This window comes from Colius striatus, chromosome 29 (genome assembly GCF_028858725.1).
Source record: "Colius striatus isolate bColStr4 chromosome 29, bColStr4.1.hap1, whole genome shotgun sequence".
Lineage (NCBI taxonomy): Eukaryota > Metazoa > Chordata > Aves > Coliiformes > Coliidae > Colius > Colius striatus.
In genome coordinates, this window is record NC_084787.1 from 93,005 (window position 1) to 112,106 (window position 19,102).

The window sequence follows — 19,102 nt, forward strand, 5'->3', positions numbered from 1 at the left end:
TCAGCCCGGGAGGGGATGGAGGGAGGGGTGGGTTGTGCTCCCCTGCTGGAGCAGCATCGAATCCTCTCCACTCCCGTTCAATCTTCCATTACCGGGGAGCTGCTGCCCCACACTTCATCCCTCCATCCTCTGCTCCTTGCAGGAAGCTCAGGTGGGTCCATCCATCCCTCCCAGGAGCCTGCAGCCCACCCCCCTCCAGCCCTGCTGCTCCCTGACCTGTGCTGCCTCCAGCCCTTCTCCTCTGCAGGCAGTTCCAGTCTCCCCACTTCACCTTTGCTGGGAGCCCCTCCCTCCTCAGCACACCCTCTCCCACCCCCACAGCTCCTCCTTACTCCCCTCCCGGCCTGGACCTACCTCTGCTCTTCAGCCTGGGCCATGGTTCACCTCCTCCACGCAGGATGGGAGTGGGGGGAAGCTGGGGGTCCCCTTCACCTTCCACCCCCATGTCAGGGCATCAGACCCCTGAGAGGGGATGGAGCAGAGTGCTGGCAACAGAAGACCCCCACCAACAGTGGGAGATGCAGCATGGGGCAGCTCTGAGAACTCCCTGCAATGCCCTGGAGGAAGAACTGAGCTCTCTTTCTATCAGGCAGAGTGTGGATGAAGCCATGGATGCACAAGCTCAGGCTGGCTCATGGCCACTGGAGCCTGTCCTGCTGATGAGCTCTAATGCCACCTTGGGCAAGAACTCTCTGCTCACCACCCCAAGTCTCCCATTCCCCCATGGACCCAGAGCCCAGGACCCCCAGGGGAAGGTGGCAAATGTGGTTTCATGACCTGGTGCAGCAGCAAGACCTGTCAGATGCAGCTGCAGAGGAGCTGGGCCCACTGCCATGCCCTGCCCAGGCCTTTTGCATCTCTTATCACTCCCCAGCAGTAAGTTGGCAAGTGCCACAGCTCCTACACTGGCAGAGATGAGCTCTGGTCCTTGGCAAAGGCAGCCAGAGCTGCCCCAACACCAACTGTGCCAGGCACAGAGCTCTGCTCCTCTGTCCTTGGTGCCAAACAGCTCCAGGCTTCTGAGAACAACCCTCCCAGTTCAAAAAGCCAGGGCTGAACTGGACCAGCTCACCCAGGCACCACTTGACCTTGGTCACATCACCCAGTGAGCACCCACCCAGCACCATGGGGATACCCTCAGCATCCCTCAGAGGTGGCCCAAGGGGACAGAGTGACCATCTCCCAGTCACAGGGCTCAGAGTCTCCCTCTGCTGCTCCATTCTCTCCCTCTCCTGGCAAAGCAGCCCTTTGTGACTCATTTTCTCCTTGTTTCTACCATATTGGCTGCAGCTGTGAGGCAACTCCAGTTCCTCCTGCCCTCCAGCACTGCCCTGCCTTGGTCCTACATCATGCCCCAGGGTACCCAGGCCACTGGGCAAGGGCAGACAGAACCAGGCAGCCCCTTATTCCAACTCACAAGGCAAACAGGGAGCCCCAGAGGGCAACTCCTGCCCCCATCCCTCTGCCCTGTGAGTCTCCCACCCCCAGATGTGACTAAAGTGACAGCCAACTGCTACACCCAGCCTAATAAGCCCCAATTTTGATGAGGAGTTAATTGATCAGCTCTACAGTGATCAGCTGCCTCCCATCCTGCTGACACTCACCTGGGATGTCCCTTCTGCCCTTTCCCAGCTCCTTTTCATCAACTCCCTGCCAGGAGGTTGTAGTGAAATGGGGGGGGTCAGGCTCTGCTCTCAGTGACAGGACAAAGGGAAACAGGCTCAGGTTGTCCCAGGGGAGGTTGAGGCTGGAGCTGAGGCAGAACTGTTTCCCTCAGAGGGGTGTCAGCCCTGTGCCAGGCTGCCCAGGGAGCTGGGGCAGTGCCCAGCTCTGGAGGGATCCCAAAGCCCTGGAGCTGAGGTGCTGAGGGCTGTGGGTCAGTGCTGGGCTGGGCAGGATGAGGCCAGGGGATGGATTTAATGACCTTCAAGGTCTTTCCCAACCCAAATGAGTCTCTGATTCCAAGCTGCTTGTGCCAACTGCCACCCAGAGCTGGGAAGGTCTTGCTGTGCTGTAGCTGCAGAAGACAGGGATGGGACAAGAGGAAAGGGGCTGGAGTTGCCCCAGGGGAGGTTGAGGCTGGAGCTGAGGCAGAACTGTTTCCCTGAGAGGGGTGTCAGCCCTGTGCCAGGCTGCCCAGGGAGCTGGGGCAGTGCCCAGCCCTGCAGGGATCCCAAAGCTGAGCTGCTGAGGGCTGTGGCTCAGTGCTGAGCTGGGCTCCAGGAGCTTCAAAAGCTTTTCCAACCTCAATGGTTGGAGGATTTTGAGGTCTGGCTGTGCCTGTCCCCCACCTTGGCCACAGCCCCACACCCATCTCAGATCCCTGCAGGTCCCACAGGAGCAAAAGCAGTGGGAGGCTGAAGGAGCTTTTCCCTGGCAGCTCCAGCTGATTGGAGCTTCCTGCTGAGCAGGAAAAGTGAGACCCAGGGGAAAGGCAACGCCTCAGCCCACAGCAAGTGGCACAGGAGGTGCTGGGCAGCCCCATCCCAACCCTCTCCCATCCCAGTTCTCTCCCAGCCACCTCTCCCAGGACATGGGGCAGCTCAGACCGGTCCCACAGCAGACAGAGGAGCCTGGGAGGGGGGCACTTTTGTCCCTTAACCAGGGACAGAGACCTTGGGAACACAGAGCTGGGGCTGAGCTGCCTTCATGGTAACTCAGGAGCTGAGTGTGCCAGAGCCTCGATGCAGCAGCAGCTCAGGGTCCTGCCAGGCATGAGCATGGGGAGATCCAGCCCTTGCTGGTGGTTACTGGTCCCAGGTCAGCTTCTGGAGTGGGTAGGGGGATGATCCTGTCCTCCCCATCCATCCCAGCAGCCACCAACCCATGTGCATCCCCAAACGAGCTGGGAATCAACCAGCTCAGCCCAAGGCTGTTGGAGGATTCTCCCTGTCTCCATTTAACCCGGAGCCCAGGGACGAGCTGTCAGTGTCCCGGGATGATTCGGCATCAGCTCATGGGCTTTTATAACCGGTAAATGAGGTGGTAGGAGCCTGGGAAAGCAGCAGCGGGAGGTGAGGAGCGATGCCGGGGATGCTGGAAGGGAGATGCCCGGCCTGGCTTGACGATGCTGGGGAAATATTTCCCTCTTGTGGACAAACCCAAACGACCTCGGGGCAGGAGCCGGGTTCTCCAGGCACCTCTCCCCGCCGTGTCTCGGGCTTCTCAAGGCTCCTGCTTCCAGGAGCAGCTCGGTGAGGGATGTGGCAGCTTCCCAGGGTGATCCTCACCCTTCCTCCCGCACTTACCCACCGGCCCCGGGACAGCTCAGCATCACCTCGACAGCATCCCTGGGGTAGCATCCTGCCTGCCTCCACCCTGCTGTGCCCAGCAGCCCTGCCCTCCTTTCCTCACTCTGCCCGGAATCCTGACCTTCCTGCCTTAATCTTCGGCTCAGCACACCCTCCTCTCTCCATCCCTCCCTCCCTCCCTCTTTCCGGGGTGTGCCAGCCCTCAGCACCCACTCTCAGCCCTGTGCCAGCTTGCTCAAGCTGTGCCAGCTCTGTGGTGGGTCCTGAGCCCCTGAATCACCCTCACACCTCCTCATCTGTCCCATCCCTGAAGCCCTGGAGAAGCTTGGGGAATGTCCTGACCCCCTTCCAGAGCCCCTGCTGCTGCAGCCCCTCATGCAGCTGCCAACCCCCTGGGCTGAGTGAGATGTGATCCATGCACTCCCCCCTCCCCACCCCTGTGCCCAGCATTGGGCTGGCAGTGGCTGCAGGGTGCCAGGAAAAGCCTGGCAAGCTGAAGCTTGACTGAAATCCTTACCCAGGGGCTTCCACTAAGGTGGGTACCCCCAATTCCTTCTGCAGGACTCAGAACATCTGGATGCTGAGCTGCCTGCCAGCTCCTGCACCACGCCTGCAAAAGGCAGCAGGAGAGTGCCAGGGTTTGGCTCAAGCCCTTGCCAGGCAGCACGTGCTTGACTGGTGCTGGGAGCATTTCCCTGGCAGGATAAGTCCTGCTGCAATTTGGGGGGTGGTGAACAGCAGGGCTGGGCAGGGAGAACCAGGCACTTAGGACTCTTTCCCACGTGGGCTCCGTGCCCGGGTGGCACCCAGCCATGGTGCCCAGGAGCAGGGGAGGGACGTGGATGTTTCTCCTCCAGTCACAGAGAGAAAGAGAGAGAGGAAGCAGCAGCATTTAATGCTAGAGCAACAGAAAATGGTGCTTGCAGCCTGTGGGATGTCTGCACTGAGGGGCAGCCTTGCCCTCAGCCCTCCTGCGTGCTCCTGGCACTGCCCAGCCTGGTTCATTGGCCCAAAGGCTTGGCTCTGTCACAGCAGCCAGCACTGAGCCACCTCTTCCATGGGCCTGTGGCCAGTGTGGGGCTGCTCTCCTGGCCCAGCCTGGTTGCTTCTGGCCAGCCACAGGGTCTCCCAAGCCCATCACTGTCGCTGCCACAGGTAGGTCTGGATGGAGTTGGCCGGTGCCACGGTTGAGATGAGGCCAACGGTATCAGCCAACCCAAAGGTGACATCCTGGGGGGACCTGGAGGATGAGGAGCAAGAAGGGATCAGAGCTGCAGCAGCTGGGATCCCATCAGAGCTGCAGCAGCTCTGAGGCCTGAGGAGGGTGGGAATGCCACCAGCACTCACCGGTTCAGAACCACCACCACCACAGCACCATCAGGGCGTAGAAGGGCCGTGTACTCCAGCTCTGTCTTCTTGGATTCCTTGGATGGGACAAGCCCCACACGCTGGGAGCCCTCAGGGATGAACTTACTGGACAGACAGGAGGCAACCAACCCACCCCAGCAAAGGTGTCAAAGCCCAGAAGAGCATCCTCTTCCTCACAAGGCTGCCCTGTTCCATTCCCAACCAGCAGCTCAGGTGAGATTGTGGTGGTGGGGGAGGCTCCCAACCCACCTGAAATGTCCCACGTGGTAGAACATGGGCTGCTTGTAGAAGACCCCTTCACTGCTATCCACAATGATAGGGCTGTCCACGTAGTTCTTGACCCAGTTGGGTCCTCCCTCCAAATCCAAGGCCAAGTTCCAGTCAGTCCAGCCAGTCACAAAGTGGTTCAGGTTCTGCAAGAGGCCAGCTCAGATGTCTGCCCAGGGAACTGGGGTGACAGGAGGAGATGGGGCTGGCAATGTGTGTGTGTGTGTGTGGGGAAGGGTCTCACCAACAGGATGCTGTGGCTGTACTGGTTCCCTCGATCCCAACAGCCCAGGATGACATCCCTCTCCCAAAAATGAGCTCCAATGCAGGCCTCTGTGGCCAGGATGAAGTAGTCAGGGAAAAGCTCATGAGTGGGCACCACAGTGTCCTGGATGGGGCCGATGAAATCCAGGTACCAGTGGATGCCGATGCCGTGCACGTAGCGAGCGGCTTCTTCATCCTCCAGCACCTGACAGGGACAAAAGTTGCTCAGCACTGAAGCAGAGAGGCAACAGCCAGCAAGGCAGCACCCTCCTGCTGCAGGATGGAGCAGCTGAGCCTTCGTGGGGACCAACAGCACTCACCACTTTGGCCCAGTGAGGGAGGTGGAGGCGGTTGTCATCCAGGATGATGAGTTGGATGTGCTGGTGGGAGCTGTTGGCCAAGGCTGGACCCAAATCCTTTGCAATGAAGTCTCTCTGCTGCTCAGCAGTGAAGCCCAAGCACTGGAAGGGGTAGTTGTTGATCAGCCCAGCCGTGGGTTCGTTCTCTGCTGTCACTGCCCAGAAGGTCACGTTGTGCTTGGCGTATTCATCCAGGAACCTGGGCACAAAGGGTCCTCAGCCACTGCTGAGCATCACCCTGAGTGTTCCATCCCCCTTGCCCCAGCTGGTTCTCACCTCACAAAATACTTGGCCCAGGTCTTGTGGTACTTGTCCCCTGCTTGTCCCTTCAGAGTGCCTTTCCCTATGAAGGACTCGCTGGTCTTCATCCAGGTTGGGGAGGTCCAAGGGCTGGCATAAAGCAACAGTGGCCTCTTGCTCATGGCCAAGGCTCGATGCACAAGGGGGATCTGGAGGAGGGAGCATCCCAAATGATCCCTTGTGCCTCCCCACCCACACCCCTTAGGCCACCCTGCTCCATCCCACCCTGCTCCCTGCCTTCAGCTTCGTGTCCTCGTCTCGCAGGCTGAAGTGGGTGAGCTCGTAGTCATAGGGAACATCATCATAGGTGTAGATATGGAGGGAGAAGTCACAGCTGGCCATAGGGAGCCTGACAAGGTTGTATTCCAGCCCTGCCAGGCACAGTGAAGTGAGAAAGGCACAGTGGGCAGTAGGACAGGAGGTGCCCAAACCCTGGTGGGCCCAGGCTTTGCAGGGTCCTCATTGCCATCCTTGCCACCTCCCTCGATGTCCTCACCTTCCTCAGAGAAGTAGGAGCGCAGGAGGTGATCCTGGGCTGGCTCTGGGAGGGAAAGGATGTTCAAAGCTGCTGCATCAGTGATGGAGCCACCAAAACCTTTCACCTTCTGGTACCTCTGTGTCGTGTCCAGGGTCAGGACGAGATCTGCAGGGAGGGAAGCCAGCGTGACGGGGGGTGGCACGCAGGATCGGGCCCATCTCTGCCAGCCTCAGAGGGTACTACCTGGGGCACTCAGGCTGGGCTGGAAGCTCCCCTCGCTGCGTTCCAGCCTCTTGCCAGCTTTGCTGCTCTCATATTTGATGTAGGTGCCCGGGGCCGGCAGCACCACGGGCTCCAGAGTGTCACAGTACGTGGCGTTGCACACACACACCATGGCATCGCGCCCGAAGTACTTGGGGCTGCAGGGCCGGGAGCCTGTGCAGAGGGCACGGGGAGGGCAGAGGCAGCTGCCAGCTTGGCGATACGGCCGTGCCAGGGCTCTCCTGCCCGTCCCCACGCTGCTGCCGCTGTCCCGGGTCCCGCATCCCGTCCCCTGCCCGGTCCCGCACCCCGGCGCTTACCCGCAGCCCCGGGCACAGCCTGCAGCAGCAAAGGCAGCAGCCAGCCCAGCACAGCAACAGCCTCCATCAGCCTTCCCCGTCCCTCCAGCTCCGGGGGTCCCTGGGAGCAGAACAGCCTCAGCCCGGGAGGGGATGGAGGGAGGGGTGGGTTGTGCTCCCCTGCTGGAGCAGCATCGAATCCTCTCCACTCCCGTTCAATCTTCCATTACCGGGGAGCTGCTGCCCCACACTTCATCCCTCCATCCTCTGCTCCTTGCAGGAAGCTCAGGTGGGTCCATCCATCCCTCCCAGGAGCCACCCCCACGATGCTGCTGCCGCTGTCCCGGCGCTCCCCATCCCGTCCCCTCCCGGGTCCCGCATCCCGTCCCCTCCCGGGTCCTGCATCCCGGGTCCTGCATCCCGTCCCCTTCCCGGTCCCGCATCCCGTCCTCTGCCCGGTCCCGCATCCCGTCCCCTCCCCAGTCCTGCATCCCGTCCCCTCCCGGGTCCCGCATCCCGCCCCCTCCCCAGTCCCGCATCCCGCCCCCTCCCCAGTCCCGCATCCCGCCCCCTCCCCAGTCCCGCATCCCGTCCCCTTCCCGGCGCCGCATCCCGTCCCCTGCCCGATCCTGCATCCCGTCCCCTCCCGGGTCCCGCATCCCGCCCCCTCCCCAGTCCCGCATCCCGTCCCCTCCCCGGTCCCGCATCCCGTCCCCTCCCCGGTCCCGCATCCCGTCCCCTCCCGGTTCTCACCTGCAGCCCGGTGCAGCAGCAGCAGCAGCAGCCGCCAGCCCAGAGCCCCGGCAGCCCTCCTGCCCCTTTCACGTCCCCCGCCGAGCCCCGACCGTCGCGGTGTCCCCCCCGCGCTCCCTCCCCCGCGGCACCCGCTGCCGGCTCCGCCTTTAAGGCCGCTCGATCTTCCCGTCCCGCCCCCACCCGGCGCTCCAGGAACGGCACCGGGGGCTGGGCCGAGCCGGCTCCCTCTCGGGGCGCGGATCCGACCGTACCCCCAACGACGGTAACGGGGGGGCGCGCCCCCGGAGGCACCGCACGGGCGGGGGGATGGGGGGGGGGGGTAGAGCCGCTCAGCACCCCACGGTACCGGTTTTGGGGGGGGGACCCCGGCAATGCGCGGGCACCGGGGAGCGCCGCCCCTCCGTCCGCACCGTCGGTCGCCGCCGCTCCGAGGCTCCGGGACCGGCACCGGGGCCGCAGCTCCCGGCGCCCCGTCGGTTACGTGACCGATCAGCTGATCCGGCCGCCCCGCCCCGGCCCTTCCCCCGGTCCCCGTCCCGCTTCTCCCGTTGTTACCGTCCCCACGGCCCCCGGCGGGGTGGCGACCACCTTTATTCGGTGTCTAGCGAAAGGGGGTAAAGGCGGCGGGACCGGCCCCGCAAGCGCGTCCCCGGGGCACGGCCGGTGCGGGGATCCCGGGATGGGCAACGCGGGGATGGGGACGGGGCACGGAACGGCACGGCCAGCGCGAGGGGTGGGCACCGGGCACCGGGCACCGGGCACGGCCGCGGAGGGGATGGAGCTGCAGAGGGGAGCGGAGACAGGCACGGCTGGTATAGGGGACAGGCACGGCTGGCGTGGGGCAGGGGACAGGCACGGCCACCCCGGGGGACAGGGGAGGGGACAGGGCAGGGGACAGGGCAGGGGACAGGCACGGCCACCCCGGGGGACAGGGCAGGGGACAGGGCAAGGGACAGGGCAGGGGACAGGCACGGCCACCCTGGGGGACAGGGCAGGGGACAGGCACGGCCACCCCGGGGGACAGGGCAGGGGACAGGGCAGGGGACAGGGCAGGGGACAGGCACGGCCACCCTGGGGGACAGGGCAGGGGACAGGCACGAGTGGCACAAGGGGAGAGGGCAGGGGCCAGTCATGACCACCCCAGGGACAGGGCAAGGGACAGATGTGGCCATCCCAGGGGACAGGGCAAGGGAGAGATGTGGCCACCCCAGGGACAGGGCAAGGGACAGATGTGGCCACCCCAGGCGATAGGCACAGCCAGGACAGGGGATAGGGAAGGGGACAGGGCAGGGGACAGGCACGGATGGCACAAGGGGCCAGGACAGGGGCCAGTCATGGCCATCCCAGGAGACAGGGCAGGGGCCAGTCATGGCCATCCCAGGGGACAGGGCAGGGGACAGATGTGGCCACCCCAGGTGACAGGCACAGCCAGGACAGGGGCCAGGGCAGGGGCCAGGGCAGAGGCCAGGGCAGGGGCCAGGCACGCGTGGCACAAGGGGCCAGGGCAGGGGCCAGTCATGGCCATCCCAGGGTCAGGCACAGGCAGCACAGGGGCCAGGGGACAGGAAAGGCCAGTGCAGGGCCAGGCATGGCCACCCAGCAGGGACACCCCAGGGGACCAGCCCCTCACCCCATCCCCACTTGGAGAAGGGGCTCAGCAAAGCCCCCCCCACCCCTTCCCCTCCAGCCCAGGACCCGGCCCCGCCGGGGCAGCAGCAGCAACGTCCAAAGCAACGTGTGAGGGTCCCAGCCCAGAGCAGGAGCCTCATATCCACCCTGGGAAGGTCCTGGCAGGGGTGTGCTGTGCTGTGGGGCAGGCTCAGAGGACACTCTCCTTGCAGGTCCCGCTGAGGCTCCGGGGACGGCCACGCTCCAGCCGTCGGGCAGAGAGGAGGCGCCGAAGGGACGAGCTGGAGCTCAGGTCCCCGCAGCTCTGCAGGTGGATGCCATCCTGGGGCCTCTCTGCTCCTCTTTGCCAAGAGCTCCAGGGAACCTGGGAAGAAGTCCAAAGTGGTAGCTTCATGCTGTGGCACCTCACCCCCAGCACGCTGCCCACGCACTTAGGGCACCAAGGGGCAGGAGGGCAGAGGTGGTGAGGGATGGCAGAGGCGGGGATGGTGTGGCTATGCCATCATTTAAGGATGGGCTCTTTCCCCTCAGGGCCTCTTGGGATGTTCCAGCAACTGCTGAAGTGACTCAGGGGCAAAGCCAAAGGTCTTGCAACACTCAGGATCAAACCACTCCGAGGTGGCACCGAGGGCGAAGGGGCTGGGTGAGGGTAGTGCCACGGGACGCTCCTGACACCACGGGGTAGGTGGCAGAGGGGCAGAGACCTTGGAAGGAGCACCATGGAGAATGCTGCTGGGGGTTGGGAGAAGGGAAAGGGCACAGATGGGTATCCTTGGGGGTACCAGAGCTGCTGGAACCCACCTGCTTGTGCCCCTGCGAGCTGTGCCCGGGCACCTCCACGCTGCGCTTGGGTCTCTGCAGGATCCTGGCCACCAGCCCACGGGTGCCACGGCAACCTTTGAGGTCTCCCAAGGAGCCAGTGGTTGTCTTTGACAGCTGCTGCTGAGGCAATTTCTTAGAGGGCAAAGGTTTGCTCTTCCCTGCTGAGCTGGCCCGGAGCAGCCGGGGCGAGTCCCAGTGCGGACGGCGGAGCAGGCAGGACTCGGAGCACAGCCCTGGGGAGATGCCACCGTCAGGTGCCAGGGTGCTGTGTGCTCTGGGCATTGCCCACAGCCCTGCTCTCCCCTTCCCTGGGCTGTGTGGTACCAGCTTCCACCATCCCAGCCTCAATGGGGTGAGGCTGATTCCCTCCCCCCACCACCCACCATCCCTTTGTCTCTCCCAGCATGTCCCAGTGCCCTGACCTGTGTCTGCAGAGGAGTTGGACACAGTGTCCTCCAGTGCTTTGGTATCAAGTACTTCCCTGAAGTCTGCTGGGAGTAGAAAGAGAGCTCAGGCTTTGGCAGCAGCATCTCCTACTGCTTGGGCAGAACCCCAGCACAGGCAGCATGAGGCATGCAGCACCCTCCTCCTCCCTCCACTCCCCACCTCAGCCCAGCTCTGATCCCCCAGGGCCGTGGAGAACCACAACCTGCAGCACACCCAGGGAGATGCAATAGAACCCCAGCATGGAGGGGTGGGAAGGGAGCTCTAGGGATCATCCAGCCCCTGCTACAGCAGGTTCCCCTGGCTCAGGAGGCACAGAATGTGTGCAGGTGGGGTTGGGAAGCTCCTGAGAAGGAGCCTCCACACCCTCCCTGGGCAGCCTGGGCCAGGGATCCCTCACCTCAGCACCAAAGCACTTGCTCCTTGGGTTTAAATGGACCCTTTTGTGCTCCAGCTGGTGTCCTGGCACTGACCCCAACCTCCTGCCACCCACCCTTTAGGGATTGATCAACAAGGTGCCCCTGAGCTCAGGCTTCTGTTCCCCAGGCTCAACAGCCCCAGGGCTGCAGCCTTTCCTCCTCACACACATGTTGCAGCCCCTCAGCATCTTGGCAGCCCTGCACTGGCCTCTCTGCAGCACTTCCCTGTCTCTCCTGAGCTGGGCAGCCCAGCCCTGGCCACAGCACTCCAACCAAGACCTCCCCAGCAGAGAGGGCAGCAGAAACCACCTTGAACCCACCTCCCCCACCCTCCTTCACCCACCCCCAAGCCAGCAGCTCCAGCCCAGCAGCACCTACCAGCACAGAGGGCCGTGGGGACACCGGGCTCGCTGCGGGACCTGACGAGCGGGCGCTGGCTCAGCCCCGGCGACGCCGCACACGACACCTCGCTGTTCCGCCGGGGTTGGCAGAGATGCCCTTGGCCAAGCCTGGCAGAGCTCCCAACCCCTCTCCCTTGCAAGGAACCTTTGTCCTTCAGCCTCACCTCAGGGAAACACGGCCCAGAGCACCGAGCTAAACCCTCCAAGCGATTACAGCTGTGAGTGACGGCTCCTCCAAGCCAAGCGCCTCCAGGGTCGGCTTCTGCGGTGGAACAGGAGTAAGAGCGTTCCCCTCGAGCTCGGGGTTGAGGGGTGTCCTCGAAGGGACCCTGCAGGGTGAGGGTGGGGCTGCGGGGGTGGTGGCTGCACTGCACACAGTCCACGCTCAGGCAGTAGTCGGCTCGGCTGCGCTGGATGGAGCGGAACAGGACGTAATCCACGGAGCGCATGGAGCCCTGCAGCTCCAGGAGACACGAGTCCTCCGAAGGGCTGCTGTCCCCAGGGATGTCCATGATCTCAGACATGATCAGAGAGCCACTGTCCATGGAGACTGGGAAGGTGGAAAAGGTGGAAGGGATGTTACCTGCCAGGGGTGTTGGGATGAGGGGGGTGTCTGGTGGTGTGGGTGAGAGAGAGGAGGGAAGCCAGGGGATGGTTTGAGCTGGGAGAGAGCTTTCAGCCTTTGTCCCAGCCCTGACAACCACTAGAGCATTTCTCTAATCATAGAATCACAGGATGGTGGGGGTGGAAGGGACCTTTAGAGCTCATCCAGCCCAACCCCCTGCTCATCCAGCCCAACCCCCTGCAGAAGGGACCTTCAGAGCTCATCCAGCCCAATCCCCTGCAGAAGGGACCTTCAGAGCTCATCCAGCCCAATCCCTCTGCAGAAGGGACCTTTAGAGCTCATCCAGCCCAACCCCCTGCAGAAGGGACCTTCAGAGCTCATCCAGCCCAACTCCCTGCAGAAGGGATCTTCAGAGCTCATCCAGCCCAACCCCCTGCAGAAGGGACCTTCAGAGCTCATCCAGCCCAACCTCCTGCAGAAGGGACCTTCAGAGCTCATCCAGCCCAACTCCTCTGCAGAAGGGACCTTCAGAGCTCATCCAGCCCAACCCCCTGCTCATCCAGCCCAACCTCCTGCAGAAGGGACCTTCAGAGCTCATCCAGCCCAACTCCCTGCAGAAGGGACCTTCAGAGCTCATCCAGTCCAACTCCCCTGCAGAAGGGACCTGCAGAGCTCATCCAGTCCAACCCCCTGCAGAAGGGACCTTCAGAGCTCATCCAGCCCAAACCCCTGCAGAAGGGACCTTCAGAGCTCATCCAGCCCAACCCCCTGCAGAAGGGACCTTCAGAGCTCATCCAGTCCAACCCCCTTGCTCATCCAGCCCAACTCCCCTGCAGAAGGGACCTTTAGAGCTCATCCAGCCCAACTCCCTGCAGAAGGGACCTTCAGAGCTCATCCAGCCCAACCCCCTGCAGAAGGGACCTTTAGAGCTCATCCAGCCCAACTCCCCTGCAGAAGGGACCTTCAGAGCTCATCCAGTCCAACCCCCTGCAGAAGGGACCTTCAGAGCTCATCCAGTGCAACCCCCTGCTCATCCAGTCCAACCCTCTGCTCATCCAGCCCAACCCCCTGCAGAAGGGACCTTCAGAGCTCATCCAGCCCAATCCCTCTGCAGAAGGGACCTTTAGAGCTCATCCAGTCCAAGCCCCTGCAGAAGGGACCTTTAGAGCTCATCCAGTGCAACCCCCTGCAGAAGGGATCTTCAGAGCTCATCCAGTGCAACCCCCCCTGCAGAAGCAGCTCCCACCTTGCTCAGGTCACACAGAAATGTGTCCAGGGGGCTCTTGAAGCCCTCCAAGGAAGGAGCCTCCACACCCTCCCTGGGCAGCCTGGGCCAGGGCTCCCTCACCTCACAGGGAAATCATTCTTTATGTTTAAATGACAAAAACTAAGTGCAAAATCCACCCATCTCTGGTGAGGGACCCCAGCAGCTCCCTGGGCAGCCCCTTCCAAGGCCTGACAACCCTTGAAGGCAAGAAATTCCTCCTCAGATCCAGCCTAAACCTCCCCTGGTGCAACTTGAGGCCTTTTCCTCTTGTTCTATTGCTGTTCCTCATATGAAACATGCTCCAAATCTTGGCAGCCCACCTCTGGAGCCTCTCCAGCACCTCAGTGTCCCTTCTTATAGAGAGGAGCCCAAAACTGGACACAGGATTCAAAGTGCAGCCTCACCAAAGCTGAGTACAGGGGAATGGGCTCAGGTTGCACCAGGGGAGGTTTAGATTGGACATTAGGAGGAGCATTTTCACCCAGAGGGCTGTGAAGCATTGCAATGGGCTGCCCAAGGAGCTGGGGGAGTTCCCCATCCCTGCAGATGCTCAAGACACATCCATGAGGTGCTGAGGGATGTAGTTTAGCTTAGTGCTGGGCTTGGCAGTGTGAGGTGAGGGGTTGAAGGCTCTTAAAGCTCTTTTCCAAGCTGAATGATTGAGTGAGCTGCTGGGAAAGGCTGTGCCCCCCTCCCTCCCCATTGCCCCCCCTGTCCCACCCCAGGGGACACACTCACCCTCGCCGCTGAGCACGATGGAGGGGACGCGCTCGCAGGCGCAGCCGTGCGAGGCCTCTGTCAGCTGTGAGTCAAACAGGGTGGCCTGTGGGATGGCAGAGTCAGGGCACAGCCCCAGCCTTGAGTGGTCACCCCCTCCTCAATCCCCCCCTTCCCTTCCTCCTCCTCAGTCTCCCACCTGGCTGTCTCCCCTCAGCCCCATCACAGTCTCGTAGGAAGGGGGGAAGTCGGTGGGGTAGAGAGGCACGGGGCTGTCCATGGAGCCGTTGTAGGTGATGCTGTTGGAGGCAAGAGGAGAAAACCCATGTTGGGGTGGGATAAATCCTGTGTGGGGAGGGGTAAAAGAGTCCCCTCCCTGTCCCACACCCTGCTCCTGCACCAGGCTGGCCTCACTCAGTGTGGTACCTCTGTGCATCAATCCTTTCCACACCCTCCCTGCTCCTGCACCAGGCTGGCCTCACTCAATGTGGCACCTCTGTGCATCAATCCCCTCCCTGCCCTCCCTGCTCCTGCACCAGGCTGGGCTCCCTCAGTGTGGCACCTCTGTGCATCAACCCCCTCCCTGCCCCACTCTGCTCCTGCACCAGGCTGGGCTCCCTCAGTGTGGCACCTCTGTGCATCAACCCCCTCCCTGCCCCACTCTGCTCCTGCACCAGGCTGGGCTCACTCAGTGTGATACCTCTGTGCATCAATCCCCTCCCTGTCCCCCACTCTGCTCCTGCACCAGGCTGGTCTCACTCTGTGTGGCACCTCTGTGCATCAATCCTTTCCACACCCATCCTGCTCCTGCACCAGGCTGGGCTCACTCAGTGTGGCACCTCTGTGCATCAACCCCCTCCCTGTCCCACTCTGCTCCTGCACCAGTCTGGCCTCACTCAGTATGGCACCTCTGTGCATCAGTCCCCTCCCTGCCCACCCTGCTCCTGCACCAGGCTGGGCTCACTCTGTGTGGCACCTCTGTGCATCAATCCCCTCCCTGCTCCTGCACCAGGCTGGGCTCACTCAGTGTGGTACCTCTGTGCATCAACCCCCTCCCTGCCCACCCTGCTCCTGCACCAGGCTGAGCTCCTTCAGTGTGGCACCTCTGTGCATCAACCCCCTCCCTGCCCCACTCTGCTCCTGCACCAGGCTGGGCTCCCTCAAGTGTGGCACCTCTGTGCATCAGTTCCCTCCCCAACCATCCTGCTCCTGCACCAGGCTGGCCTCACTCAGTGTGGTACCTCTGTGCATCAACCCCCTCCCTGTCCCCCACTCTGCTCCTGCACCAGGCTGGGCTCCCTCAGTGTGGCACCTCTGTGCATCAATCCTTTCCACACCCATCCTGCTCCTGCACCAGGCTGGCCTCACTCAGTGTGGCACCTCTGTGCATCAATCCTTTCCACACCCATCCTGCTCCTGCACCAGGCTGGGCTCCCTCAGTGTGGCACCTCTGTGCATCAATCCTTTCCACACCCATCCTGCTCCTGCACCAGGCTGGGCTCACTCAGTGTGGCACCTCTGTGCATCAACCCCCTCCCTGCCCCACTCTGCTCCTGCACCAGGCTGGGCTCCCTCAGTGTGGTACCTCTGTGCATCAGTCTCAGAGCTGCAGGTGTACTCAGGGGGGTAGTAGGGGGGTGGTGGCACCGGGGGCACGAATTCCTCAAAGTCCATCATGCTCTGCAGGAAGGTGTCAGGGGGGGACGTGCACTCCAGTGTCACTGAGCTCGAGCGCTGGGGGACAAGCTGCAGGGAGAAGGGAAAGAGGGAAAGCTGGGAGCCTCAGCTCAGAGATCCAGCAAAGGATCACACAGAATCACACAGGATCACACACAGTCTCAAGGGTTGGAAGGGACCTCCAAAGCTCATCCAGTGCAACCCCCCTGCCAGAGCAGCAGCACCTAGAGCAGGGCACACAGGGACTCATCCAGCTGGGGCTGGGATGTGCCCAGAGAAGGAGCCTCCACAGCCCATCTGGGCAGCCCCTGCCAGTGCTCCCTCAGCTCTACAGGGAACAAATTCCTCCTGGTGTTGCTTTGGAACCTCTTCTGTTGCAGTTTATCCCCATTGCCCCTTGTGCTGTCATTGGCCATCCCTGAGCACAGCCTGGCTCCAGCCTCCTGCCACTTGCAGACATGACTGAGCTCAGCCCTCAGGCTCCTCTTCTCCAGGCTGCAGAGCCCCAGCTCCCTCAGCCTTCCAGCACAAGGCAGATGCTCCACTCCAGCATCTCTGTGCCCTGTGCTGAACCATCTCCAGCAGCTCCCTGTCCTTCTGCAACTGAGGGGCCCAGAATTGTCCCCAGCATCCCAGACACATCTCACAAATATCTCACACAGGGCAGAGTGATGCACATCCTGAGCATTAAGCCACACTCAGGTCCTACCCTGACATCCCAGATGCTCCCCCCTCCAAGCCTGGAAGTGTTTCTTCTCAGCTCTATTTGCTGCCAGGGCCAGGGCTGGCACTCACCACATGGACAATGTCGAGGGAGAAGATCTGGATGCAGCACACAACAGCAGAGAGAGTGCAGATGATGGTGGAGAAGATGGTTAAACCACAGACACTGAAGAGAAGGTCCTGGGGAGGAGTGTGTGGGGGGGGTGAGCTGTGGGTGCCCACAGAGAATTGAGGGGTGCAGAGCTGCTCCCCTTGTCCCCCTGGGTCCCCCACCTTAAGTGCCACACGGATGCTCCTGCAGTTGGGGTTGGGGAACATGATCAACATCTCGCTCTGGTGGCTGCAGGAGGCTGGGGGGGGCTCAGAGGTGACCTGGCAGCAGACACACGAGTCCCCCTCCTGGGGACAAGGAACATTGTGAGGGATCTCAGGACCCCAAGAGCCACCAGCACATCCCACCACCAGACCCCTAATCCCCAGCTCCCTGCGTCCCCAGAGCCCTGCAGCCAGGGATGAGCTGTGGCTGGTTGCCCAGGGGGGTCTATGTGGTAGCCCCCTGCCCCCCTCATCCTCTCACACACCTCCAGGGACACAGGAGTCCCTCTCCTGGGGACAAGGAACGTTGTGAGGGACCTCTGGATCCCAAGAGCTACCAGTTTGTCCCACCAGACCCCTAATCCCCAGCTCCCTGTGTCCCCAGAGCCCTGCAGCCAGGGATGAGCTGTGGCTGGTTGCCCAGGGGGGTCCATGTGGTAGCCCCCTGCCCCTCTCACCCTCTCACAGGCCTCCAGGGGACAAAGAACATTGTGAGGGACCTCTGGACCCAAAAGCCACCAGCACATCCCACCACCAGACCCCTAATGTGTGACCTCAGGACCCCCAAGACCCACCAGTTTGTCCCACCAGACCCCTAATCCCCAACTCCCTGTGTCCCCAGAGCCCTGCAGCCAGGGCTGAGCTGTGGCTGGTTGCCCAGGGGGGTCCCTGTGGTAGCCCCCTGCCCCTCTCACCCTCTCACAGGCCTCCAGGGACTTCACCAGCTGTGCATTCTGGCAGGACAGGATGGACCCAGCGAGGCTCAGCATGACGCCCAGCACCGACAGCAGCGTGAAGAAGGTGATCTGCAGCAGGGAGGAGAAGGGGCTGCCAGCTGGGGAGCAGGGAGCTGCTGTTTCTGGGGGTTACATGGGGCTGCTCAGCCCCCCTCACACTGTCCCCACCCCCCCTTCACCCCACACCCCCCCAGAGGAACCTACCACCAGGGTGAACGGCCGCTTCCAGGAGACGATGCCAACGAGCCCAGACAGCGCCAGCTGCAGATGCACAAGGCCAGGGGTGAGGATGGGGAGGGGTCTGTGCCAAGCAAAAGGGGGCTCAGAGCAACCCCCCAACCCTTGGGCAGAGCCCTGTGGGCCTGGAGCTGGCCCAGGAGCAACCCTGACACGGCAAAGTGGGAGAAACTGCTGATTCAGGACACTGGAGAGCCTGGGGACTGCGGGCAGCTCGGTGCTGGGGGGTGAACCCAGGCCAGGATCTGTGCTGCAGGGTCATCACGGGGGTCTCAGGGTCCTGCCCTCACCCCACTCAGCCTGGTCACACACCCTGTGTCACCCCCCAGCACCCTCCCTGCCTGTGGCTGCACGAAGCCACCCTGGCTTCAGCCCAGAACCTTGTCACCTCAACCCCTGGATGTGTCACAACCCCCTCCCCGCACCCCCACACCCGTCTGGGGGTCCCCCATCCCCCACAAAGCCGCCCTGGGTGAGGAAGGGGGGAGGGGGATGGGGATGGGGGGGGGGGAAGCTTGAGGATTCTCCCACAATGCACCGCGGCAGCCACAGGCAGAGGATGGGGAACAAACTCCCCTGAGACCCCGGGAGCTGCCCGGACCCTCCCCAGCCCCCAGCCCCGGCCCCATCGGGGCTCGGACTCACCGAGAAACCGGCCCAGGACGGGCAGGAATGTCGGATCTTAGCGGAGGGAGTGATGGTGGCCGCCACCAAGCTGAAAGCGACGATCAAGACCCCCAGGACCACTTGGATTAAGCCCAGCACCAGCAGGATCTGCAGCCAGCTGCGCTGGACGCGGAGGTGGGTGAGGCTGCGGGACGTGCGGCCGGTGAGCGAGCGGCTGGAATCGCTGGGGGATGGCATGGTTACCCCGGCAAAGAACCGGGACAAGCGGCCCCGGAGCCCCCGGGACAACCGACGGCAACGACCCCGGTGGATGGAGGGGGGGGGGCAGCGGCGGAGGATGCTCCGATGGGGTCGGGCCGGGCTCCACCTTTCACCGGCTGCGAAGAGCTGAGGGCGGCTCGTTCCTGCCGCCGGGAGGGTGCTCGGGGCAGCGCCCACGGCCCCGCGGGGAACGGCTTCAGCGGCACCTCGGCATCCCGGCCTGGAGCCGCCGGCCCGAGGCAAAACGCCGCTCCGGGGCTGCTGCTGCTTCCCTCGCCGTCCTCCCAACGCCGGGCCCCCGCCGGGGGCTCATCCTGCCCGGGATGCTGTGCCCGGGCCGAGCCGCCGCTCCCCGGGGCGACGCCGGGAAACGGGAGTCAAGGGTCGTGGCCGGAGCATCGTCCGAGGAGCGACGTGAGCCCCCCGCTCCCCCTCCCCCGCGCCGTCACCGGGGGGCTCCGCGCCCCTCTCCCCGCAGCCCCGCGCGGAGCGGCCGCCGGGGATGGCCGGGCGCAGGGATGCGGGGGGGAGCGGGGCTCAGCATCCCCCCGGCTCGGAGCCTGCGGCGACCCCGCGTTGTCCCGCTCCCGGCCCGGCCGTGGCTGCGGCAGCTCCCGGCCGCCGCCCGCCCCCGGGGCCGTCGGTCCCTTGCACGGCA

The 19,102-nt window shown here is 63.2% G+C and overlaps 2 protein-coding genes and 1 long non-coding RNA gene across 5 annotated transcripts; 1 reads left to right on the forward strand and 2 right to left on the reverse strand.

Moving 5' to 3' along the window:
- Positions 1-4,127: 4,127 nt before the first annotated feature.
- Positions 4,128-8,080, reverse strand: GBA1 (glucosylceramidase beta 1; the record flags this gene model as incomplete). Its single annotated transcript, XM_062016172.1, has 11 exons — positions 4,128-4,491; positions 4,599-4,724; positions 4,869-5,032; positions 5,131-5,355; positions 5,471-5,708; positions 5,786-5,958; positions 6,047-6,180; positions 6,306-6,452; positions 6,531-6,722; positions 6,869-6,968; positions 7,601-8,080. Coding segments are annotated over 11 exons (2,082 nt in total), but the record flags the coding sequence as incomplete, so codon positions are not given.
- A 1,218-nt stretch (positions 8,081-9,298) lies between these two features.
- ENTREP3 (endosomal transmembrane epsin interactor 3) lies at positions 9,299-19,071 on the reverse strand. 3 transcript variants are annotated; one of them, XM_062016165.1, is made up of 12 exons: positions 18,202-19,071; positions 17,524-17,580; positions 17,278-17,388; positions 16,541-16,666; positions 16,340-16,366; positions 15,453-15,613; positions 14,067-14,166; positions 13,889-13,973; positions 11,296-11,868; positions 10,477-10,545; positions 10,034-10,287; positions 9,299-9,596 (listed from the first exon to the last, which is right to left on the reverse strand). In XM_062016165.1, exons 1-12 carry the CDS (start codon positions 18,418-18,420, stop codon positions 9,423-9,425), a joined length of 1,956 nt encoding a protein of 651 aa, XP_061872149.1. In that variant the 5' UTR covers positions 18,421-19,071; the 3' UTR covers positions 9,299-9,422. The 3 variants fall into 3 exon arrangements, with proteins under 3 accessions (XP_061872149.1, XP_061872148.1, XP_061872147.1); XM_062016164.1 differs by having other exon boundaries at positions 10,477-10,542; positions 16,340-16,447; XM_062016163.1 differs by having other exon boundaries at positions 16,340-16,447.
- On the forward strand, positions 9,333-11,573 carry LOC133628309 (uncharacterized). Its single transcript, XR_009820654.1, has 3 exons — positions 9,333-9,524; positions 9,764-9,913; positions 11,477-11,573. It is a non-coding gene; the product is annotated as an uncharacterized LOC133628309 (long non-coding RNA).
- Positions 19,072-19,102: the final 31 nt, after the last annotated feature.